Here is a 26,514-nt window from a genome sequence, read left to right as displayed (position 1 = left end):
TTTTCAAGAAAAGATTGTTCTCAGGCTGTCTTCTCAGTTGTTAGATGCCGTAGACATCAAGAGATAGTACAGGGCAAGAAAGACACTAATGTGGGAAATTAAATCCAGAGCAAGAAATGTATTCTGGCCCTGAAATATGCCATTGAATATAGTACTTTCACCACAAGGATAACATGGAAAATAACTGGCACCATGATTTCTAGATGCTAGGCAATAAATAGATAGAGCACTGGACCTGGAATCAGAAAGATCTGAATTCAAATCATGCCTCAGATATTTACTTAGTTTGTGTAAGTTACTTAACCTCTGTGTGCCTCAATTTTCTAATCTGTAAAATAGGAATCACAATAGCACCTGACTCACTGGATCACTGTGAGGCTCAAATTAGCACACATAAACTATTTTGCAAATTTTAAAGCATAATAAAAATGCTAGGTTTTGCTGTTCTTCTTGTTGTTCAATCCAGACAAAGTAAAGAGGGAGTAGTATTAATTACCTGTAAATTATGTAATCCTTCCAAAAATATTTGTGTAGCTTTACTTTATTGTTCTTTTCTTTTAATTGTCAGAGCCACAATAGTCCCCTTCCTTATACAACAACATAGATGTAAATGAAAACTTTTTACAGCCTTCCCAAGAGTTCAAAGAGACTAATATCTGTATTTGGGAAAGGTGAAAAGTTTTGCCTGTACACATTGACTTAAGACCAATTCAAACAAAAGTGAACATGCTAAAGGGGAAAAAATAATGAAACATGTAGAAAAGAGAGGCAAAGTTTCATAAGAGAGGATGAATGCTAAGATTGTGGCATTGTCTTGAAGAAATAGTGGGGAAGAGTAACAAAATTCACGATGAAATGCAGCTGGTATGAGAGGTCTAGGACAACAAAAAGGGTTTGTTTTTTAGTTATTGGGAGAAAAAGGAAAATTAAACAAGGGAAAGGAGCTTTGTTTGGAGTGGGTAGAATAATGATAACTAACAAAAAAGGAGAGACTAGAGATGCTCAAATCTTATTTTGTTTCTGTTTTCCCTGTCAAAGATGATGACCTTCATACCGGAAATGGCAGAACAAAAATGACTCACAGAGAGTTGATAACAAAATAAGATCATAAAAGAATACAAAGCTGCCTATGATGAATTCAAGTCATTTGTCTTAGAAGAGCTACATTCTCAAGTCACCAGCAAAAAAAAACTAGCAGATATGATTTACTAATCCATGGTAAACAAAGAAGTTGCCACAAGATTGGAGAAGGGCAAATGTCCCGATTTTTTTCCAAAATGAGAAGAGAACAGGCTGAAAACCATAAGCTTAAAAACCAGTGAGATTGATTTCATTTCCTAAGAAAATTATAGAGTAGATCATCAAAGAGATGAAATGATGAATATCTAGAAAGGGAAGAAATGATTACAAAGAAAGAACCAGGCTTCTTCAAGCACATGTCATGCCAAATTAACCTTATATCCTTTATTGACAAGATTACTAGACTAAAATAAGAGAAGGCTGCTGTGAATATAGATCCCTAAGTTTTAGCAAAGATTTTGATATCTCTTACAATTCTTGTAGAAAAGAAGGGAAAATGTGGATTAAATAATAATTCAAATAAAATTAGAACTAGTTGGATGGAAAAGTTCTACAGAGAAAAAGACTCAGTGTCAACTGGGCAGCGGGTCACCAACGGAAGGTCCCAGGATCTATGTTTGGCCCTGAGCTGTTTTAACATTTTTATCAATGGCTTGGACACAAGCAAAAATGACCTGTTTCTCAAATTCATCAATGACACAAAGCAAGAAGGGAGAAGTAATACCATCAAAAGCCAGTTCTCCAAAAATAAACTTGACCAGCTAGATCATTAGGATAGAACTGAATATGGAACATAATAGGGATAAATTTTAAGTCTTACAAGTGAGAATAAAAATCAGTTTCACAAGTATGAGATGGGGGGCGGGGGGCAACATAGCTAGACAATAATTGTTCTGGAAAAGAACTGGGTATTTTCATGGACTGCAAGCTCCACAAATTAGCATTATGATATGGCAGCCAAGGAAGTCAAAGTGATTTGGGGCTGTATTCATTTGGGCACAATTTCTAGGAAGAAAGACCAGTGTATCTTGCCCTCCTCTGTGATCATTTGTAAAGTATTCTACAAATGTGAACTTTTAGTATTATTGTGGACTGTGTATATGTTTGTGGGAAATGATTCTTTAGATATTAAACCAATGTTAGTGTATTCAATGCAGAACCAACACTAGTTTAATGCTGGGGAAAGAAACATCTCATTTTCCACTTAAGCATCAAATTTGCTAGACAAAAGTTTTCATGAATGGAAGGCAGCACAGCCCATTGGAAAAAGAATTAGATTTGGCATCAACATGTCAACATCTTCTAACCCTGATTGTGCTGCTTCCTATCTCTATGTCCTTGAGCAAAAGTTATTTAACCTCTTGAGATCTCAGTTCGCTAATCTATAAAATGAATGGGTGTGGACTAGTTGATCTCTAAGGATTCTTCCTACTTAATCAATCAATAAACTTGTATTAACCATTTATTATATGCCAGGAACTGCTCAGCACTGAGGATACCAAAAAAAAAAAGCAAAAGACAATTCTTGCCCTCATGGAGCTTGTAATCTAAAGGGGGAGAAAAACATCAATCAGTCAAAGATTTATTAAGTTCCTATCATGCACTATACTAAGTGCAAAAAGAAGCAATAAATAAATAAATAACCAAAGTTTACATGTAATAAATAGGAAATTGTTAACAGAGGGAAGGCACTAGAATTAAGAGAGGTTTTGAGAGAGGTTTCCTGCAAAAAAAAAAAAATAGGATTTTAGTTAGAATTTAAGGGAAGCCAGAAAGATCAGTAGAGGGAATGGCATTTCAGGCATGGGAGTTAGTCAAAGAGAGAAGACCAGAAGCCAAAGGATTAAAGTGTCTCCTTCATCTCTAAATCTATGATCCCTTTGAATTCCCTCTGCTAGAATTTGGTGCTGAACAGCAACTATGGGACTATTACCATGTTGTATTCAAATGCCTTCACCCCAGCACAGGTAGGAGAGAAATCAGGGGAAGTAGAGACAAATTCCTTTTCCCTAACTACTCCAATGATCATCTCCCAGAAGTCCATACCTGTATTTCCTGGATGTTCTCTTCTTCTTTAGCATCCACTTTCTTCTCAATCCCTTCACCTCTTAATAGGGCTTCCAGTGTGGTACTTTCTGATGTGAATCCATCTTTCTTCAGAGGCAGGTCCACTTCTGGAAAGAAAAAAAAAACACAAAAAACTGTTAGTCTTTAGTAGTGCCTTTGGACAGTTAGGCAAAATGGAAGACTGCAGGGGCCCTCAACTTAAAAAGGAAGAGAGAAGAAGGTCTCTAGAATGGCAGTAAGTTTTCTCCAAGCACAGCCAAGGGGGAATCGTAAGGGACTAAGTATAATTAGAATCATAGATTTAGAACTAGAACAAACCTTAGAGGTAATTTATTAATGACCATCCCCCCATGTTTTTGAAAGATAAGGAAACTGAGGCCCTAGCAAAGAAAAATAGCTTGCCTACGCTCTCACACAGTAGTAAAAAGCAAAGCCAGATTTTCCTTTCACTGTACCACACTGCCTCCTTTCTCTTCTCTCCAAGGATTCCTGACCTTACTTATGCCTCCAAGGGATATAAGAAACTTATCAAGTAATATATGTAATTTTGTAAATAATAATATAATTCTACTGAGGTTAAGTAACTTATTTTATTTTTATGTGTACATACAAAACACATTCTAGAATTTATTTTTCTTCATTTTGAATAGGAGGTACAAGAAGATTTCTTGAAGCTATTCAGTAGGGGGACTAAAGCAAAAAGGTTGGAACCTCCTGCTTTAGACTTTCTCCAGACCCTTCATGTTTCTGTTTCAAGATCCCAAATAAAATAGTAGTCTAAAGTCAGATTAACACAAAGAACAAAGGGAAGTTGAGGGCAGCTGGGTGACTCAGTGAATTGAGAGCCAGGCTTAGAGATAGGAGGTCCTAGGTTCAAATCTAACACTTCCTAGTTATGTGACCCTAGACAAATCCCTTAATCCCCATTGCCTAGCTCTCATTGCTCCTTTGCATTATATCCAATGCACAGTATTGATTCTAAGAGACAAAGGTAAGGCTTTAAAATAATAATAATAATAATAATAAAGAGTAGTTAAGATCATAGTTAACATCTGACATATTTTTACATATTCTTTCCTTCATGATATAATTCTAGTAATGATAATGTCACATTGTTGACAATCCATGGTTGTCACCCTACAAAGACCATTATACACCAAACTAGATATTTTTACATCCTGTTTATCTCAAGTCAACCCACCTTCTCTGTAGACTAGCAATTAAACACTGTGTCTCTACGGAGCATGAATTTCAGAAACTGGAGGTGTAAGAGGATGAAAAACCAAAAAGCAAAATAAGCTCACATCATTCTAGCCCAGCTTATCAAAGCATAAAAGAAATTTTAATCATCACAATTATGAGAACATCTCATGAAATTCATACAGAAGTTATTAACATTTACAAAATGTTTTACACGCATTTTCTCATATGAAGAAACACTATCCCTGTTAGGTAGGTAGCATTATCCCCATTTCACAGAGGAGTAAACTGAGATTCAAAGTTTAAAGACAAGAACAAAAGGAATTTGGGGAAGCTAGGTGGCTCAGTGGATTGAGAGTCAGACCTAGAGGCAGGAGATCTTGAGTTCAAATAGCTAGTGCCAAGGACAGGTTTTTAATTCAGGCCTCTCATACTCCAAGTCCAATACTACATTGATTATGCCAACCTATGTGCTAGATAAAAATAGGCAAAATAGTATATTAAAACTGATAGGAGAGTTCTTTGATATTCTGTCTTAAAAGTTTATGGCAGCATGTCACTTATTAATATAATTTTTCCTAATAGTGTTCATCTAATAGAATCAAATTAAATGTGACTATTTGTGTTTCCTGCTCATCACCCTGGAAGACATCATTCAAGGGCATTATTCTAGTTGACCTACAAAACCCAGGGGTTTTCAACCCTGCTGGTAAATAGCACTGGAGGTCAAAAAGAAAAGGCAACTGGCCTCCCTCTAATTTCTGTCACCAGGGGAAGAAGGGAAGCACTAGAATTAAGAGGGGTTGGAGAAGGCTTCTTGTAAAAGATGGGATTTTAGTTAGGACTTAATGAAAGACAAGAGGGTCAGCATAGGGAGAAGTCCGGACCAAAATAAATATCAGGGCTAAGAAAAAAATATTATCAAAACTAAGAAGGGAAAAAATAGGTCTGAGATCTTATAGGATGTAAGTCCCAGTTAAGGTCTCAAAGGATGAAGTCAAGCTCTAAGTCTTTTTCATTTGTTTCTCTTTTTTATGTCTTCATGTGAATGAAAGGATTAACTAATGTCTTAAGCCCACACATTTTCAATTTAACACAAATCTACCACACTAGGTAGCATGCTGGAGTAGACAGAGCACTGGACTAAGAGCTAGAAATCCTGGATTCTAATCTGGGTTCATCTCTCTCCCTGAGCCTCAGTTTCCTCATCTGACAAACTGGAGGGGGGTAAAGGAAGTCAAGATATATACATAGTATATAAACATAGTTGTTTATATAAAATTTTTATATATTTTAAATATATATTTTATAATGTGTTATGTATTATGAAACATGATATATTCTAAATGAAATATTTCATATAGAATGGTATGAATATAACAAACTTACATATCATAAAATTACTGGATGTCAAAACCCAACAATCCTATATTAGAGTCTTCTAGACAAAAGTGGCTGACACAGCTATATGAGTAAATTAGGTTCTATTCCCATAGAAGTAGTGTCTCAACCTGACCCTAATTCAGATATGACAAGCTACCATGCTGCCTAGGGAGAAAACAATGAATCAACAAGTATCTAGTAAATATATTTTATGTGCCAGTCACAGTGTTATTCACTAAGGATACAAGTTCAATGAATTAAATAATCACCACTCATAAAAGATTTACATTTTTTCTTTCTTTTAAAATCCTTAGAACCTTATCTTAGAATTGATACTAAATATTCCTTACTAAGTTCCAAGACAGAAGAGTTGCAAGGACTAGATAATTGCCCAAGGTCACACAACTAGGAAGTATCTAAGGTCAAATTTGAACCCAGGATCTCCCGTCTCCAGGCCTGGCTCTCTATCCACTGAGCCTAGCTTTCACAAGAGTTTATGTTCTAATCAGGGAGACAAATACTTGTAAGTATCTGTCTGCAGGTATGTGTATATATACACAGGATAAATATAAAGTAAATGGGAAAGAAGGAAATAAGTATTTATTAAGCAAGCACCTACCTGCTATGTGCCAGGCAATGTCCTAAGCATTTTGAAATATCATCCCATTTGATTTTCATAATAGCCCTGGTAGGTGGATGCTATTATTATCCCCATTTTACAGTTGAGGAAACTGAGGTAAACAGAGATTAAGTGACTTGCCCAGGGTCACACAGCTAATAAGTGTTAGAATTCATATTTGAACTCAGGTCTTCCTGATTCCAGACCCCACTTTCTTCATATATACAAAATAGTTGAACCCAAAGTAAATTAGAGGATGGAAAAAAGCTAGTAATTAAGAAGGATCAGAATAGGGTTCATGGAGAAGATGATATTTGAGATGCATCTTAAAGGAAGAAAGCAACTCTTTGAGGAGGCAGGAAGGAAGAAGCGGACAGGAGACTGGGTGTCCTGGATGAGGAATAGAAAGGCCAGTTTGACTGGATCATAAAGAGTAGGCAGAAGGGAATAATATCTAATGAGGCTGGAGAGATAGGTTGGGGCCAGATTTTATAGGGCTTTAAAAGCTAAGCAGAGGAGTTTTTAAGTTTATCCTAGAGGCAATAGGAAGCTGTTAGAGTTGGTTGAATAGGAAAGTCACATGGTCATATCTGTGCTTAGAGAAAATTACTTTGGCAGCAATGTGTAGGATGAACTGGAATGGGGAGAGATTTGAGCAGAGAGATCAATTAGGAGGTTGTTGCAATAATCTAGGAGATTGGTGATGAGGGCTGGGACTAAAGTGGTAGCTGTGTGAGTTAAAAAAAACAGAGGGGTCAGATGTAGTTGATGTAAAGATAGAAGAGCAAGATTTGGCAATTTTATGAAATATGTGGGATGAAGGAGAATGTGGAGTCAAGGTAATCCTGGGGTTACAAAATTGGAAGACTGGAAAGATAGCAGAGCTTTGGACAGAAATAGGGAGGTTCTGAAGAGGGGGAGGGTCTATTGGGGAAGATGATGAGGTCAGATATGTTAAATTTAAGTTGTTTGGGGGATATCCAGTTTAAATATCCAGTAGGCAATTGGAGATCCAAGACCAAAGCTCAGGTAAAAAACTCAAGCTGAATACATAGATATGGGAAGCATTGCCATAGAGTTACAGCATGGGAGCTGATGAGGTAAAGCTCTCTTGATTTCATTTCTCAATCCATTTCTGGTTCCTTATATCTTCAAAAGAATGTTGCCATTTTGGCCTCTCCCAATTTTCAGAGTTCAGCTAGAGGGATAATCGACACTGAGTCCTACTTGTAGCTCCAAGGTTCAAAATGATGAGACCTCTATCTTAGCAGCCCAATCACCCATCCTTCCTGCATGTGTTCACATCCAAGTTAGTGTTCACCCAAAACTTTTTAGAAATGTATAATATCATTAAGTGATATTTCCATACGATAGTCATGAAAGGAAAGGAAAAAGGATTGGACAACAAGGTCCTCTACAGTTTTGATATTCTATAATTCTGCAACATTTGGAGACTCTCTTGAAAGCTTAGCTTTTTTATTTAAAGTTGTTCCTGAAAGCATTTATGTGAACACACAAATGTGTACATACACACACCTTATTTCAAGACTACCCCACTAATATTGTGTACATCTAAAATAGTACATATTAGATATATATATATATATATATATAACTATCTATATATAAAGAAAGAGAAAGAGAGGCACAGAGAGGGAGAGAAAGTCAGAAACAGATAGACATGGAGAGTCAGAGAGACAAAGAGACAGATAGAGAGACAGACAGAGACAGACAGACACAGCCGAGAACCCCTGAATTCAAGTTTCTCCTCTAATGAATACTGGTTGGTGATGCTGAGCAAGACACTCAGTCTTTTCAGTGCTTTGGTCCACTAAGACCATAAGTATAAAAGGTGCCAACTTACATTGGTAGATGGAGTTTTCTCACCCTGGAATACCCTTTAATAATGAAACCACAGGTCTAGTCCTTACATATTGGATGGATGGATGAATAGACATATATAGTATATAGCCAGAGAGAGACAAATACAAATGTGTGTGTATGTGTGTATATGTGTGTTTAAGTTATTTGGGTATATGAATGTGTGTTAAATATATACATATGTGGATACACATATAACTTACATAAATACATCTCACTATTTATTTCTTACTGTAAGAATCATTTGCCCTTGCAGAGCAAAAGCAGTGGCCACTGCCACCCAAGCCAGAAGCCTCACTGGGTTGGGTATTAAACCCTGTTTCCATTTCTAATTGGGAACAGAGAGATTTGTTGGGTGTGTTCCAGCATGATCCACCACACAGAGACAGCTACTATGCAAAACAAAGCAACTAATTTCCAAATTTAAAAAATAATAAACCCTCTTATACAAACATGGGCCAAGCCATATACAAAAGACAAATGGCAAAATACTCCATCTATTAAATGCAGAGGCTTCTGCTCAAGAATCTGTGTGTGTATATACATAGATACAACCATACATATATATAGAAGATTGATTATTGTGGTGTATGTGCATATATTCCTCTATACACGTAGGAGACTAGTGATCAGCGATATGTGTATGTACAGACACATACATGTATACATAGAGGAGATCGATGATTGTATTTGTACATATGTATGTAAAATACATACATAAGCATGAATTCATATAGATGAGATTAGTTACCTGTGTGTACAGATTCCTGTATGCAAGCATGTGTGTGTATATACATATAGAAGGTTGGTGATTGGCTCTATATCTATATATGTATATCTATACAGATAAGCATACACGCATATATTCATATAGAAGACTGATGATTGGTTAGACATACATATAGAAGCATACATATAGGAGACTAGTGATTGGTTTTTCTATACAATTATTTATATATATATATATATATATATATATATATATATATAGCCACATAGACACACCCTAAAGGAGACTGGTGATTGATGGTACGTGTATCCACTATACCCACTGCCCATGTAGTGCAGCCTGTAACCACAGGCTTTACACAAGTACCTAAGCGTGCCACCTAATTCACAGAAAGAAGAGCTACCACTGGGTGGCTGGAACCACTAAGCTCATTAACAGGATGTGGCAAGATCAGTCTCAAAGTGCACCATGGGAGCTCCTTGAGTAATTAAATCCCACGTCATTTAAAAATGCAAACACCACAGATGTCACATGCATAGAGAGCCCTAGCTCTTCTGCTTCCATTCTTTCTTTTCCACAGCTCAGGGTGCAAGCCTGGGAACCCAAAAGTCATATAAGGATTATAATAATATATGCCATATAAGAAACAGATTAAGACAGCTCTTCTTTGGGGAAATATACAGAGAGGAGAGCTGTCTGTTAGCTGTCGAGTTTCCAGGAGATACCATCGTTCGGAATCCTGTGCTCTGCCAACAGACAGACTGCCCCAAGGGAAATTGTGGTGAAACACCCAGACAAGGCGCATCCATCCGTCCATCCATCATGTGCTCTCTCTGTGACTCAGGGGCACAGAGATAGAGTTATAGTGTAAAGGGGGAGGGGATGGAGAGGGAATGGCTTAAACAATGGAAGAAAATCCTATTGCTTAAATGATTGGAGTGTGTTGTGTATGTGTGTGTGTATACATGTATGCATATGCATATGAGAGAGGATGGGGAGGAGGTGGGAGATGAGGTAAAGAGATTCCCCCCAACACCCCTATATTTTGTTGAGCATACTAAAAAAGGAGGTATGTTCCTTTCTGGTTGTAATTCTGAGATGCTCCTTTCAGAGTGATTTCTTGAATTTACACATCACCTTTCACAAAGGAGCAAAGGAACTTAGAGGTCATTATCTCATTCTCCCATATCAGATTCCCTGTGAAGAAAAAAGGGAGCTGGTTTTGTTATCTCTCACTTCACAGAAGGGAAAATCTGGGGCCCAGAAAGGTTATGTCATAAGACAATGGCTGAACCAGGAATAGACGCGGTCAGTTGACTGCTCATCCAGGCTCCATCTTCTTAGTCACTACCTCTCTTTTGTTATTCTTAAAGCAGAATAGTGATGGTACACAGACTTCTCTCTAAGGCCATACAACTCATATTTCTGAATGTGATCCTCTCCCTAACCCCCGCCTTCTTATTTATTTTGCCATTCTACATGAGGGAAGTGCTTTCTCCATTCTTCCCATTGCATTCCTCTGTAACAAGATACTGGATATACATCCATTCTCCCCTCTTCTCCAGCTCTGAAATGGATGCGCAGGGATATGCTTCATCACCCAAAGGTCTGTTATACAAATATGCCCCTGGAGGGTTAATATGAGACCACTCAGTTCATTTTACCAATGGCCTTAGCCACAGGAAAACACCCACAGTATCAAAGCAAACTAACCACTAAAGTAATTATTTGGCCAATCAAATGCAGTCTTGTATAATGAGGTGGGGCTAGCCAGTGAGGGCTCAGATCTTAAGGGATGGACAAAAACTAAGATGGGGTGAGGACAGGGGTGGGAGGTGAAAGACGAGGTTACAGAAGACAGAAAGGACAAATGTGAAAAATGGCTCATGGAATAAGTAGTGGTCCTCTTCCTCCTTCTGAATTAAATTAACCTTCCTGAGGAAGAAAAAAAAAACACTTGTCTCCTAAATCTTCTAACCCCATCCCAATGGACATGATGGAAGATAGTCTCCCCTAAACTGAAAGCACTAGAATATACCAATAGAGAACAGAGTGGGAAGTTTCAGTCAAGGGATGGGAGAGGATAATGAAAAGGTACAGCCAGCTTGGCAGGGTTTAAAGCATCCAAGGTCAGACAATCAATACCCATAGCAGTCTTCATAACTCAAATCCATCTACCTCAGGCAACACTAGTATAAACTTTGAAAGAGATAATGGAAGAATCACAGTGACAGAAGGGCTAGTTTTGGGACATAGGTCACCAGTGAGAAGTATCCACACCCTGGGGACCAAAACTAAGTTCTGCCATATTCAGAACAGGAACAAGGACAACTATTGCCAAAGAATAAAATGGCATCAATTGTTTAATGGTGAAAAAATTTTTGTTGTATAAATGCAATGGAATGATGTTGTGGTGTATGAAATAATGAATATAAGGAATTCTGAGAATCATGGAAAGATCTGTGTGAATCAATGCAGAGCAAAATAAACCACGAAAGGACAATATATGCAAGACCCAGACTGATACAAATTAAAAGACCACTAAAGGGAAACCCAATTCTGAGAAAATGAAAAACCAGCAATGGTCTCAAAGACCAGAAAATGAAACATAACTACCTCTTCTCACTAAAGTGATATAAGGAAAATGTTGGCCGTGCTATCAGATATGGTCACAGGTGTCAAATGGTTTAACTGCCTTTCTTTATTACAAGTGAGGGTTGAATTTAGAAGAAAAGATACATGGGAAATTCCAAAAATGACTTCCATATAAAAACAAATCCAAAAGATCAATAAAAATTATTTTAAAAAACAAAAGGAAAGAGCTATTCTGAATCTCAAAGAGATAGGTTTGTGTCAAGAGAAAAGATACAAACAAATTGAAGTAGCATAGATACTCAGAGAGGGAAATTGGAGGAAAAAGGAAATAAAGGGCAAGAAATGGGGGGGGGGGAAGTGAGCTAAAATAAAAGGGGTCAGGGGCAATATGTTAGCAGACAAAACTTCAAAGTCCATTGAAATGTTGATAGAAGCTGCAGCAAAAAGAATAGGTCCTGCATCCTACAAAACTACCAGAACTGAGTCCTCTGAACATAGATAATGCAAGACATGCTGCTACTAAAAACAAGTTCCAATTTAGGGGAGTATAGTAAGCTTGCCTCAGATTTGGAGTTATTGTTCCTTAGCATTTGAAATATGCTTTAGACAAAAAGGCATCCTCTTTCCATGCCAGTATTGCTTTCTAGTCAGTTAGCCAAGTAGCACACACCAGGTACTTACTAAGTGCCAAGCAACATGCTAAGTGCTGAAGACACAAAAAGAACAGAAAACTTGGACCATGACCTCAAACACCTCACCTTCTAATAGGGGAGACAACATGGCTGTAACTCAATTTGTACAAGATCCATATACTATTAGTTGAAGGTAATCTCAAAGAGAAGAAAACATCAGTGTAGAGAGGGGGACTAGAAGGCCTGATATGAACTAAATCTTGAAAGAATCCAGGAGGCAGAGATGAAGGAGAGTCTTACAAGCATGAGGGACATACCAAGTTAAGAAAGCAAACTAAACCACAGTAACTTCAGATGTTAGGGATAAAAAAGTCCTGTGATCTGAAATCACTGTCCCTGATGGCATGAGGCAGGGTAAGAGAGATAATATAATAACAATGATAATGATTAAAACAATAATAATTGTAATAATATAGTATAAATAAAATATTACATTATAAAATATACATATAATAATATGTGCTCTCTATATAATATATAACACTATATTATATTTCTATTAAAATGTATCATTTACAAAGTATTTTCACAACTTGACGTCATTTGATCCCTACATAAAATCCCTTATGTGACATCCCTGTATCACTAAGGTAGAAAAGGTGGATGACAGTCCTCTTGTTGGAGAATAAATGGGCTCAAGGGGAGGTTAAACAAATTGCCCAAGTTTATACTGTAAGTAAGTGCTGGTTGTTGTCCCTCATACCCAAAGAGGAACAAAATGACATCACTGGTGATGTCTTTTGACTTGTGCATAAATTGAATTTAAGTGAGGCAGAGTTGTACAGTCACCAGCCTCATTCTCTCTTCCAGAGTCATTAAAGTCAAAAGACAAAAATCAAGTCAGTTGGTGATGGCTGTGGATCTTAAAACTACTCAGACTGTACCTTAGAAGATTTTGTCTAGCTATTCCCCATTTTTAACAATGGAGGTACTTGATCAGGAATGTATTGAGAACTTTTAAAATTACTCCACCCTACTCAGACAGTGCCTTAGGGGAAGATAAAGTTATAAACTCCTGACTAAACAATGAAAAGTCCTTAACTCATACTTATAGTAAAGCTAGAACCTTAAGCTAGTTCTATTTTTAGATCTAATACAAAAAGGTGCTAAATACCAATAAAGGTTAAAATAATCACAAAAAGGTCAAGCAACTTACAAAAGGCAAGCTTAACAAAAGAGGTGTGAAGTACTCAGAGGATTTAATCTAACCAGAGAAGGTGAGAACCAAAGAAGATGAGAACTAAGAATGGGCAGTCCTGGAAAAAAGTGCCTACTGTGATTGGTAGATGTGAAAATTTAGGGGAGGTGACATAAGAGAAAATTTCTTTAAAAGGAGAAGTCAGTTCAGGTAATGGGTTTTTTTGGATTGGAAGTCAGTTAGTTAGAGTTGGTTGGAGTTCGGAGTTGAAATGAGGGACATTTTGAATTGAGTCAGCTTGGAGATGATCTTCTGGTGAGTGATAAAGACTGACTCGCTCTCCCTTAGGCTCAGGCCTAGGCTATTTTGGCCTAGGCCCTTTTCTACTGCTTGGCTATTCTCTCTCTCTCTCTCTCTCTCTCTCTCTCTCTCTCTCTCTCTCTCTCTCTCTCTCTCTCTCTCTCTCTCTCTTTCTTTCTCCCCTTCCCTTAATTCCTTCATTTATATTAATTAAAATCTCCATAAAATCCCAGCTGACTTGGAAATTTTTGCATATTTGGGAATTTCCCATGGTGACCACTTATTTTAGATTTTAAGTCAAAACACTAAAAATTATCCTTTACAGCAGTGGTTCTCAACCTCTCAATTTGTAGCAATGAGAAGACATAATGCATACCAGATATTTACATTCCGAATCATAACTGTAGCAAAATTACAGTTTTGAAGTAGCCACCAAAATAATTTTTTGGTTTGGGGTCACTGCAACATGAGGAACTGTATTGCGGGGTCACAGCATTAGAAAGGTTGAGAACCACTGCTTTATAGTTTGGCCAAACCCTTTACAGTTTGGCATTTATAATTTTTAACTTTCACAGTTTTGGCAACCACATTTTGGCAGTTACATGGCCCAGGATCCAATGTCTAACCAAGTTCTAAGCACTCCACAATCTTCATGGCTGTTGGAACAAATTATTCTCACCCACCCCTCCTACCATGGGAAGTCTTCACACACTGGAATAGATATCCTCCTAACTCACCAAACAGTATTAAAGAACTTAGGCATCCTCATCCTAGGACATGTCTGTACCAGCATACTGATGGTCTACATTAGATGAGGGCAGCCCAGGATCACACCATGAAATAGCAGCCAAGGCAGCTGAACTGACATTGAAACAATACAATGCAATCAGTTTTTATTAAGCACCTATAATCATGAAGTCTTGCAATAAGCACTAGAGATTCAATTAATAAAAAGAAAAACAGTCCCTGCTCTCAAGGAGTATACCATCTAAAGAAGGAGACAACATATAAAAGGAGGCAGGAAGGGGGAGAACAGGATACCAGGGGGTACCTAGTAAGGGGAGAAGGGAATGGATAAGGAATCTTGTGGCATGGAACTGATCAAGGTAGGGTAGCAGTTGCAGAGTAGAGTGATCTGAAAATTCTGTTTCTACCCTCTAAAAAGGGGAGACATTGGGATGAGTTTGGTACTCTATCCTCCAACCCTCCAATCAACAGGGAGAGATGACTGAGAAAGGGGAGTCAATCAAGGCTTGCCGGAGCAGTATGGTGATGAGTTTAGAAGTACTGCGGATCCTGAGTGGGCCATCTGTTTACTGGAGCTGAAATCAGGCAGGACATCAGATGAAGAATGAAATAAAAGGGAGTGTGGTCTGGGGAACCTGAGCAAGAGGTTGGGGATACTGGTTCTGAATTCTGGATCAGTGGCCAAAGAAGAGCTTCCCATTTCTCTGGTTTGCTTTCCTCACCTTTAAAATGGGAATGTACTATGACCTCCCTCCACCCAGATGAATATGTGACTTGGCTACATCATATTCACCAAACTTGAAACTCTTAAAGAGGTAGTTTTCTCTTTAAAATACATAAACACAGGCTCAGCAGTATGCAAAATACTCAATACAACCCAACCTTTTGTGAGTCTTCCTGCTATCCTCAATTCTTCCCCATGACCTTTGAAGAAAGTAAGGAAGTGCTGAGAAACTATATGAGATAGCTAGGTTGGACAATCATTTGAACGCTGGACTTGGAGTCAGAAGTGAGTTCAAATCTGGCCTCTGACCCTTCTTAGCTATGTGATCCTGAGCAATCTGCCTCAGTTTCCTCAACTAAAATATGGGGATAATCATAGTACCTACTTCCAGGGCTGTGTAAGGAAAAAATGAGACAATATTTACAAAACACTTTGTAAGCCTTAAAGTCCTATATAAGTGATAGTTATTATTATTTATTGATACTAAACCCCATCTCCATGCCTGCTCCCCTCTCACCTCCGTTACTAAAGCCATAGTAACAACAGAAGGTTCATCCCTGAATAAATAATGGAAGGCAGAAGCGGGGAGATGGAATCGCCTGCATGTCTCTCCCCCTGCTCCCCGAATAATGAGACCAACTCAAGCTGGAGAAGCTGCCGTGCCAAGATTGATGGCTGCAGACTCTGACACTGCAGTAAAGAGATAAATGACTGGTCATTTCCCCTTGATGCACTTGGAGGAATCTATCCTCCCAGCCGTACCAAGCTCAGGCAAGTCCCACTCCAAGAGACAGATAAATACTGACAGATGAGGGGTATGGATGATGAGGGGTGAGGGGAGGAAATGTCTGAGTGTCCTTCTCCTACAGAAGGACATAGCTAGATTCCTCTGCAGGCCAGGAGAAGGTCATCTTGTCCATTCACCAACATCTGGCTGTAGGATTTGCTAGTTCTCTCCTTTGCCTTCCTCCAGTTCCCCCTCCCCCAGCTTTAGTCAGCATCCATAGTAGAACAGAGGGAAGATGTGGGGCCTTGGGGGAGGGCAAAGCAGTTTGACAAGCTCATCAATCTCAGGATACATACTTGGCACATCAGCGTTCCTTAAGTTGCTCCTCAGCTGGGAGGGCGTTGGAGGGGTGAGGGGATGTTTTGAGATGAAAAGAAATCACTAGTAATATCAGAGAACAAATGGTGGGAGAAGACAGTGGGCTGGAGACTATTAGAATGTAGGGCATGTACCAAAGTGGTAGGAAACTAATTAAGATGCAGAGTTTTCAAAAACAGGGGAACTTGGATGAAGCCTTTTCCCATCTGCAATGTTTGGATTTGACTAGAGACTGGAGCAGTTGGTGGGACAAGGCAGTCAGTTACTCCTCCGTTTACTTAGGGAGATAGTCAGGACTCCTATCAGAATACAGAGGATCCATACTGTATCTTATCTATCTTTGCATTGTCCCCAATTCCTAGGATCTTGCTTTGAATTTAATAGTGCTTAATAAATGTTTCTTGAATGAACACATGCCCTCAACATGGCAGAATTCTGAGATGGCATCATCACAAATCTCAGAAGCCATCTAGTCTAGAGATAGCTAGCTGCTACAGTGAATAAAGCTCCAGACTAGCACTAAGAAAGTTCTGGGTTCAAATATAGCCTGAGGTATTTGCTAGCCTTGTGACCTCTCTTAAACTGTCTCCATTTTATAATCTATAAATGGAGGAGGTTGGATTCAATGGTATCTAAGGTCCTTCTCAGCTCTAAATCCTAGAAAACTCTGACCTACGTTTACAGTAGGGCTGTGCTGCATAATATCCCAGATGATCAACCAGTCTTTGCCTAAAACTTTCCAATGAGAGAAAACTTGCTATATCCCGAGACAACACATTCTTGTTTTAGACAACTTAATAGGAAGGTCTTCTTTATATTGAATCAAAATCTGCCTCCATGTTGCTTCTACCCATATTGTTCCTAGTTTTGCCAACTGAGCCAAGAGGAATAAGTTTAATCCTTCTATACCAGCTCGTCAGATATTCAATAACTATTGTCATGTTCCCCTTTAGTCTCCCTTTAACCAGGCTAAAAATCCCCAGTTCCTTCAAACAATTATTACTCCTATTAGATGAGAGATGGGAACAGTAAACTTGAGAAGTCAAAGGGAATATTGGCAAATAGCCAACCTGACCATCCTTCTTGACCAAAAGAGAAGTCTGGCTGTGTCTTTCTAAGGGAGGATACAGAGAGCCCCCAATTGTCATTTCATGACATGGTTTCCAGTATCCTCACCACCCTAATTACCTTCCTCTAGATGTACTTTAGTTTTTTGACATACTAATACTCCAAAAGATCAATGATTTCTTCAGCATAGTTTAAGGAAATCAAAAGATGCATATTACAACTCACCCAGGCCTGCCTAGCCTATGTGATCTCATCTAGGTCCTCTCACAAATTCACTACAGAAGGTGCCATTCATCCCCAATATTGTGGGGATAACAGTGGAGCACCCAGGTTGTCCTTCAATTGTCGCCCACTACTTGTGAGGAACTCATCTTTTTTTTTCCCCCACAGGGCACATTTTTCTCTGCTGATATCTCTCACACTACTTTTTCTGTGTAATTTCTCATTTTTAACATCCCACATCCAGGTTAGGCCCACCACATGCCTCCCAATTGCTCTTCAAAGACGATAGCATTCCATGACTCACAACTATATGGCATCATCAGAAAAAATGGCATTATAAAAATGGGTCTTTGTTTCAGAGGAAACTTAGAATCATTAAAAGCATCACATAATTTCCCCAAAGCAATCCAGCTCATTCTCTGTCTCTCATTCATTCTGGGCCCAGCTCATTATCCATTTGCATTGTCTGTCCTAGATATATGTACTGATGGATGAGCTCTATAGATTGTCCATCTAATTCTATGTCACAGTCTGGACAAGAAGCATTCTTCAACTAGGGTTTTTCCTGTGCAAACAATTAGGCCAAACTCTTTTGAATAATGAGAAGGCTCTGCAATGTTCCAGGGAATGATGCAATCATGATAATCACATTTGCAAACAAGAACATCGGGAAGACCTCACCTCCTATGTGGAATGCCTCTATAGAGGCAATCATCTTTGAAGAGCATCCTTCTCCTTTTTTATGCCTTGTTTGTTATTAAAAATCTGGGGCTCCCACAAAGCTATCTCTATTGTTACATCTTTCCAGATATCTTGTATGATTTTGACATATGCTTAGGAGACACCTTGTTGGCAGAGTCTCTGAGACAGCATTTTGCTCAACTGAATATTTTTTTTTATTTTCAACAAACAATAAATACATTCAGATCTTGCATTCACTACAGGTTTCCATCAATAGTGTTATTGTCAAGATATAGTCTGTTGTGGAATATAGTTTGCAAATTCTGCTTATTCCTTTCTAATGATTTTATCAAATATGCTCTCAATGGTTCTATAGATTATTCTCATTGAAAAGTATTTGGATGAAAAAAATGAACAAATAGTCATAATTCTCTCTTGTCTCTCTTTTTTGGGGTAATATAAATTTTGAGATTTTTTCCCATGTCCTTACATAGTTCCCTCTTTTTTTGTACCTTCTTAAAATATGGAACCCAAAGCCACTTAGAAGTCACTTTCTCACCTGTAAGTACTTTCTATTCTGACTGGTTTGCTCAAATTAAATTCTATCAGTTTGATCTTCCTAGGTGAGTTAGTCTTTGATATAGAAATCACTTCTATATATTCTTTTCTACATATTTGGGTTCCATGGCCTAAAGGCACATATCCAACAAAAATCTTCTATCCAACAAGGAGCCTAAGCCACATATTTTTTTAAAGAATACTTTTCACGATCTCATCATGAACTTCCTAGGTTTCTCCTAAGAAATATGCTAGGATAAAAAAAAACTAGGATAGTTTTGTGTATTAATTGCCCAGATTATTAAAAAACATATATCAATCCTGAACAACATAGATCAAGTACTTTGAATTTGAAAGGTTCCCAGCAGATTGCAATGAACTCTGTCAGAATCAGAAACTACAAGGAAAATTTGTCTCATGACTCTTTTGTTGCTGTTTTTAAAATTAAGGTCCTTTTCTCCCACCAGGAATCAGCTGGTTTCCATCCATTTTGTGTGTATTTCTTCAAAATCTTTTGGTGGACATTTCCAATACTCTTTTATTTCCCCACATATTAAGGAAAGAAGACAGATACATTACTGAAAAACAGCCCAGGAAAGCCTCAGAATTGGAATCCTGTTCCCCCCCAAGTTCTGTATGTGATATAAGTGGTGTCCTTTGTTCGTGTATTTTAGGCAGGTGTTAGAGATATATAGACAGAAATGAAACTGTACCTGGTCTCTGTATCTGGGAAGAGGGGAGATGACAAAATATACACAGGTGAGTAAACACTATAAATATGTATGTAACTATGTGCATGCTTGCATTGTATATTTAGGTACATTATATATGTGTAGATGTATATATGTTTTAGAGAATGAAATGGCAAACCACTCCAGTATCTTTGCCAAGAAATCCCAAGGACAGTGTTGGCATGCTGTGGTCCAAGGGGCCATGCAAAGTCAGATATGGCTGAACAATAACAATGTGCATATTTATACATACAGAGGGAGAGGGAGAGGGGCGCTAACATCTGTGGAAGTAAGAACGAGCCTCATGGTTCTTCCTAGTTCTTGAATAGAGCCTTCAAAGAAACCAAAGACGTAATGGTGAAGAGAAAAATGCATTCTCTGCATGAGGTTCAGCTTTGCCCAAAAGCACAGAATGGGCGATGGAATGGCATATGTAGAAAACAGAAAGGGAGCCAGTTTGGGCTCGAATTTAGAATGCAAGAAAGAAGTAATATTTAACATAACTAGAAAGCTAGGCTTGATTCAGATTGTGAAGGGCTTTCTATGACAAGTATGGAAGTTTATGTTCTAGTCTAGAAACCATAGGGAGGCATTAGAGCTTCTCAAGCAGAGAAGTGACCTCATTAGCTATGCTTTAGGCATGTCATTTTGGCAGCTCTGGGTGGATTAGAAGGGGATGGGCTTGAGGTACAGAAACCAAAGGAGAGCAATAAATAATGAAGGACTAAACCAGGAAGGTGGCCACACAAGAGGAAAGAAGGGGACAGTTATAAGAGATATTACAGATTCTGGACCAACAAGACTTGGCAATTGATTGAATTGGGAAAGGCGGGGTAGGGGTGAAGAAGTATGAAGAGTAGAAAATAGCTCTGAGGTTGAGAATTGGGGTAGTTGGAAAGATAGTGGTTCCCTTGAAAGAAAAAGGGGAGTTAGGAAGAGCACTGGATTTGGGGAAGAAAACCTGAATCATAAAATACTATTTTCTCTTATTTGCCCAAGAACAGAATACAGTGAATACTGGGCTGAGTTATTTGGCAAGTGTAATAATCCAAACCATAAGGACTAATTGGTTACTCACTAAAATTAATTTTGTTAAAATTAATTAAAGTTAACTTTATTTAAATTAATTAAAATTAACTTTTTTTTAATTAATAAAGACCTTAGGTGGGGGCAGGTAGGTGGCTCAGTGGATAGAGAGCCAGGCCTAGAGAGGGGAGGGCCTGAGTTCAAACCTGGCCTCAGATACTTCCTAGCTGTGTGACCTTGGACAAGTCACTTAACCCTCATTGCCTAGCCCTTACCACTCTTTTGCCTGAGAACCAGTACATAGTATTGATTCTAAGATGGAAGATAAGATTGTTTTTTTTTAAGACTACAGGCAACATTGGGAATATTTCTAAGGTACAAATGCTCACACTGAAAATTTAACAATTGGCTCAGACGGGTTCAAGCTTGCTCCAGTACATCAGTGCCCCACTTCTAATCCTAACCAACACCTCCCTCTTCATATACAAAATGGAATACAGAAGACAATGTAATTTGGTAGGAAGGACAATGGATTTTAAATCAGAAGAACTGGTTTTGAGTCCAGACTCTAAAACTACCTGTGTAATTTTAGGAGAAATTAATTGCTTCTCTCCGTGTCTATCAGTTTCCTTATCTTTTAAATAATGAGGATTAGCTACATGATCTTTAATTAGGACCCCCAGGTCTATGATTGACTCTATAGCATTTATTTTTTTAACTCTCACCTTTCATCCTAGAATCCATGCTAAGTATTGGTTCCAGGACAGAAGAGAGCTAAGGGCTTGCCTGGGATCACATAGCTAGGAAATGTTCAGGGTCAGATTTGAACCCAGGATCTCTAGGCTCCAGGCCTAGATCTTTATCCACTGAGTCATCCACTGCCCCTTCCTATAGCATTTCTAAAATGACCTCCATCCTTAGCTGGGTAGAAAGATTGGAATTCTGAAAACAAGATAGTGGAGGGAAGAGAGAACATTCATTGAGACTTAAACTGACAGGTTCCTTCCCAAATCAATGACTTCATTTCCCTCAGTGGCCATAAATATAACCACTCACCTGACTGGTGGAAGGAGTTTTTGTATGAAGTGCCAAAACCATGGTCTTCACAAACAACACACAACATCTTCCAGAGGTGGAAGAGCTCTCAAGAGGTCACCTAGCACAATTCTAAAAAAGAATCCTCTCTAAAACACGATACACAAGTGAGAATTTGTCTTGCTTAGAGACCTCCACTGAGGAGAAACTCACTACTTAATCTATTTTGGGCTTGTGTGGGGGATGATTGTAGAAGGAGTGGGGAAAGAACTTGAGCTGGATCAAGGAGGAAGAAATCTGGAACAGTTTAGTCTAGTGAAGACCAAAGCTTGAATATGGGTAGGAAAAATTTGGTAGAAATGATGAAAATTTAAATGAAAATTATTTCCAGGTTTACATTTTATTTACAGCTTTTGTGAAAAAAGGTTGAAGGGATAGAAATAAAGAAACTAAAGGAGAATTCCAGAATATGTCCCTTAAAAAGAATTCTCAGAGAAAAGCAAGCTAAGTAAAACAATTGATAAGTTAAACTGGAAAAGTAAATTTGCAAGTAAATATATTGCAATATGGTAAGAAATTATGGTAAAATACGGTAATATGGTAAGAAATGATGAGCAGGTTAATTTTTTTTAATATGGAAAGACCTACATGAAATTATAAACAGCAAAACAAGCAGAACCAAGAGAATATTATATAAAGCAACAGAAATATTGTTTGAAGAATAACTTGTGTCCTTGCTATGTGACTCTGGCTAGATCACTTATCCCTGATTGCCTAGTCCTTCCCACTATTCTCTTAGAGCTGATATTAAGCCAGAAGATAAGAATTTTATTTTAAAAAATAACTTGTACATATCCACCTCTAGAGAAAGAACTAATAAATAGAAACAAGCAAGACATAGTTTATATATGCATGTGTATGTGTGTGTGGATATGTATGTTGTGAGGATGGGATTAACTCTCCCCTGTCCATTTTCAGATTTAATCACCAGATTTGTCTATACCCCATTTTATCCGTAAGTGGGGGAGGTCTGTGACCCACATACATGATAATGGGTGATGAATCAGAAACCCCCTAACTGCCCCCTCTGGACAGTCCTAAGCAAAGCTATAGCTGCAGCTGATTCATGTAAAGTGGAAAGAAGGCACAGGAAGTGATGAGAGGGAAAAGTGGCAAGAACTTCCTGTGACCAACTCTTTTGCCTTGGAACTTGACCTTGAAAGAACTCTGGCTTGGGACCTTGGACTGCTCTTCCATTTTCCCTTAGAACTACCATGAAGGTAAGTGAAAAAGCCAGGCTCCCCTGGCTTTTCTGGAGGTAGTAGACTCCTTAGATAGAACCCTTGTTTAATTAACCTCTGGGCCCCCTTTTATGGGGCCTCTGAAGCCCTGCCTGGTTCCTACAGGCTGGAGTAATTATCTACTCTCTCTCATTTCTTTACTTTCACTATTTCTCCTTTCGTAAATAAACTACCATAAAAAGTCATTCTGACTTGAGATATATTCATTTCGGCAACCACACTCATATATGTAGTCCAACCCTTTTTATTTTAACCCTTACAATGTATAGCCAAATAATGCCTTCTCTAGTGCAAGAAGGTGGGCAGACAGAGGAAGATACCTGGGAACTTTACTATAACAAAGTTAAAATTATTTAATTAATTAGTTAAAAATTAAAAATACAAAAAAACAAATAAGACCTTAGTCCAAAAAGGGAAAGGAAATAATAGGCTATAGTTCTCAAGTTGCTGTTAAGACAAAATAAATTAAGTTGAGTTATAAAGAGGTACTATATATGTATAAAAGTTTTCAACAGAGTCTTAGAAGGTGAAGTCTAAACACTTAGAAGGAGTTTAAAACAAAACCAAGAATCTCATTCTATATGGAAATTAGGAGGAACTGCAGTGGCATTGATTGACTATAAAATATTTGCATTTCTGTCAAAGCCAAGTCAAGTCTACAAACATTTATTAAATGCCCACTATATGCAAGGTACTCAAGGTGCTGTGCTGTGCTGAGAAAACAAAGAAAGGCCCAAAAAACCTGCCTTCAAGGAGTCAGCAGGGGAACAACACACCAAAAACTACATACAAATAAAATATAGACATGATAAACTGCTTATCTAATATAATGTAGTTAGGCTACTAGAAGAGAAGGTGAAAAGATTCTTCACAGACCAAGGCATAAGGGACAATAAAATCTTCCTGAAAGGAACAGAAGTGGAGTTTAAAATGGAAGTGTGGTGGGGAAACGTGAGGAAATCTGAAGAGAATGTTTAAATGGGAAACTTTGGTTCTTATTAGGAGCCCTGAGAGTAGAAGAATATCACATAAAGAATGATAAAAGGGAGGAAAGTATACTATATGTGCATATATTTTGCACCTAAATCCAGTACAAAACAAAACTGAGTCCTTTCCTGAAGAGGAAGAGTGCTAGATGCTCTAAGAATGAAACAACTGCAGGTCCACTAAGGAAAGAGAAAGTAGAACCACAGGAGCCCTACTGGTAAAAGATCATCTAGTAATAATGAGAGGGAGAACAGTGATAGTGGGTGACTGCCTTTCTCGGAGATATAAACCTCTCTCTCTCTCTCTCTCTCTCTCTCTCTCTCTCTCTCTCTCTCTCTCTCATTCTTTAATATCTTCCCTCTATTGTAAATAAAACTACCATAAATTACATTTTACTTTAGTAATTCATTTTGGGATTTAGAAATTAAATCCCTGTCAACCATCTATTAAATATTAAGTCCTACCACCTACATCTAGTGATTCACAAGCCAGAAGAAACCTAGAAAGTATTAATGAGGTAATAAAGTCTTGGATCTAAAATCTGAATATTGCAGGCATAGTATTTTTGCCCAATGAAGGAATGAGAAGTAAACATCTGGCTAATATGGTGGAATTTGAACACAGAAATTGCATTCCTGGACCACAATTTAAAATATACAAATAACATATTCCTTGTAACTACAAGGTAAGACTAAAAAGAATGCATTTTCCTATTTGGAATTAGGCTAAGAAAGTGACTAAATATCCCTTGACCCAAAGATACCACTATTAGATATATATCCCAGAGAGTCCTCAAACAGTCACAGTAGCTCTTTTTGTGATGCAAAGACTTGGAAAACAAGTAAATGCCTATTGATTAGAAAATGACTTAACAAACTGTACTAAAGACATGTAATGTAATACTATTGTACTGTAGAAAATATTAAATATAAAGAATAAAGAGGAGCTTGGTAACTGATTGAGGTAAGCAGAACCAGGATAAAAAAATACACATAACTACAATAGTGTAAATGGAAATAACCATCACAACAAAATCACTGAAAGCTGTGTAATTATAATGACCAGGTTTGATTCTAATGAAGGGTTGAGAAAATGCACTTCCCTCACTTCTTTGGAGAGGTGGGAGATTAAGGGTATGAAACATTATTTCATGTATAGTCAGGCTCCAATGCTGTGTTATTTAGTTTTTCTGAACTGTCCTCCATTCTTTCTTTTGAATTTGTTGTTACAAAGGTAGGCTTTCTGTGGATAAGAGGAGGCAGTATATATTTGGAAATGAAGGTGTTATTTGTCCTCTGTTTTCAAGAAGACCAATGACATCAAAAGGTGGTATCTTGATTCTTGCATGAATTAGATGTAAATGAGGCAGAGTTTCAAAAAGTCATTGGTCTCACTCTCTTCCAGAATTATCAAAGTCCAGTAGCAAGACAAAAGTCCCAAAATGAAGATAATATGAAAATGAAAGATCACAAATTCTTTAAAAAGAAGGTGCTTGTTGCCCAATTGATAAATGAGGAAGGGACAAAGGGCTTTAAATGACTGTCTACCATTTGATCTAATCATATCACTGCTGGGTTAGCCACCCTCTTTGTGGTGGCAAAAAAATTAGAAAGTGAGGGGATGCCCTCCCATTGAAGAATGGCTGAACAAATTGTGGTGTCTATTGGTGATGGAATACTATTGTGCTGAAAGGAATGCTGAACTAGAGGAATTCCATGTGAACTAGAACAACCTCAAGGAATTGATGCAGAGTGAAAGGAGCAGAAACAGGAGAACATTGTACACAGAGACAGATACACTGTGGCACAATTGAATGTAATAGACTTTTCTACTAGCAGCAATGAAATGACCCAGGACAATTTTGAGGAACTTATGAAAAAGAACACTATCCACATCCAGAGAAAGAGCTGTGGGAACAGAAACGCAAAAGAAAACCATTTCCTTGATCACATAGTTCAATGGGGACATGATTGGGAATATAGATTCTAAATGATCACACTATTGCAAATATTAATAATATGGAAATAGGTCTTTATCAATGATACTTGTAAAATCCAGTTGGATTGCTCATTGGCTATGGGAGGAAGTAAGGAGGAGGGGAGGGAAAGAATATGAATCATGTAACCATGGAAAAATATTGTAAATTAATTAATTAATTTAATGTTTTTTTAAAATAATATTTTATTTGATCATTTCCAAGCATTATTCATTAAAGACAAAGATCTTTTTCTTTTCCTTCCCCCCACCCCCCATAGCTGACGCGTGATTCCACTGGGTATCACATGTGTTCTTGATTCGAACCCATTGCCATGTTGTTAGTATTTGCATTAGTGTTCATTTAGAGTCTCTCCTCTGTCATGTCCCCTCAACCGCTGTACTCAGGCAGTTGCTTTTCCTCCAAGTTTCTACTCCCACAGTTTGTCCTCTGCTTATGGATAGCGTTTTTCTCCTAGATCCCTGCAGATTGTTCAGGGACATTACACCGCCATTAATGGAGAAGTCCATTATGTTCGATTATACCACAGTGTATTAGTCTCTGTGTACAATGTTCTCCTGGTTCTGCTCCTCTTGCTCTGCATCACTTCCTGGAGGTTGTTCCAGTCTCCATGGAACTCCTCCACTTTATTACTCCTTTTAGCACAAT

The 26,514-nt window shown here is 38.0% G+C and overlaps 1 protein-coding gene across 6 annotated transcripts in view; it reads right to left on the bottom strand.

The window, feature by feature from the left end:
• Positions 1-26,514, bottom strand: part of DPF3 (double PHD fingers 3) — a 437,118-nt gene that overhangs the window by 178,499 nt on the left and 232,105 nt on the right. For all 6 annotated transcript variants that reach the window (XR_008914980.1, XR_008914982.1, XR_008914981.1 and 3 more), the window contains exon 4: positions 3,127-3,254. Coding sequence is in view for 3 of the 6 variants with exons in the window: in XM_056810706.1 (XP_056666684.1) it covers positions 3,127-3,254 (128 nt within the window). In the remaining 3 variants the exon portion in view is untranslated. The remainder of the gene's footprint in view (positions 1-3,126; positions 3,255-26,514) is intronic.

This window comes from Monodelphis domestica, chromosome 1 (assembly GCF_027887165.1).
Source record: "Monodelphis domestica isolate mMonDom1 chromosome 1, mMonDom1.pri, whole genome shotgun sequence".
Lineage (NCBI taxonomy): Eukaryota > Metazoa > Chordata > Mammalia > Didelphimorphia > Didelphidae > Monodelphis > Monodelphis domestica.
Note: the sequence above shows the minus strand (reverse complement) of the source record. Positions and strands in the feature narration are given on the sequence as shown.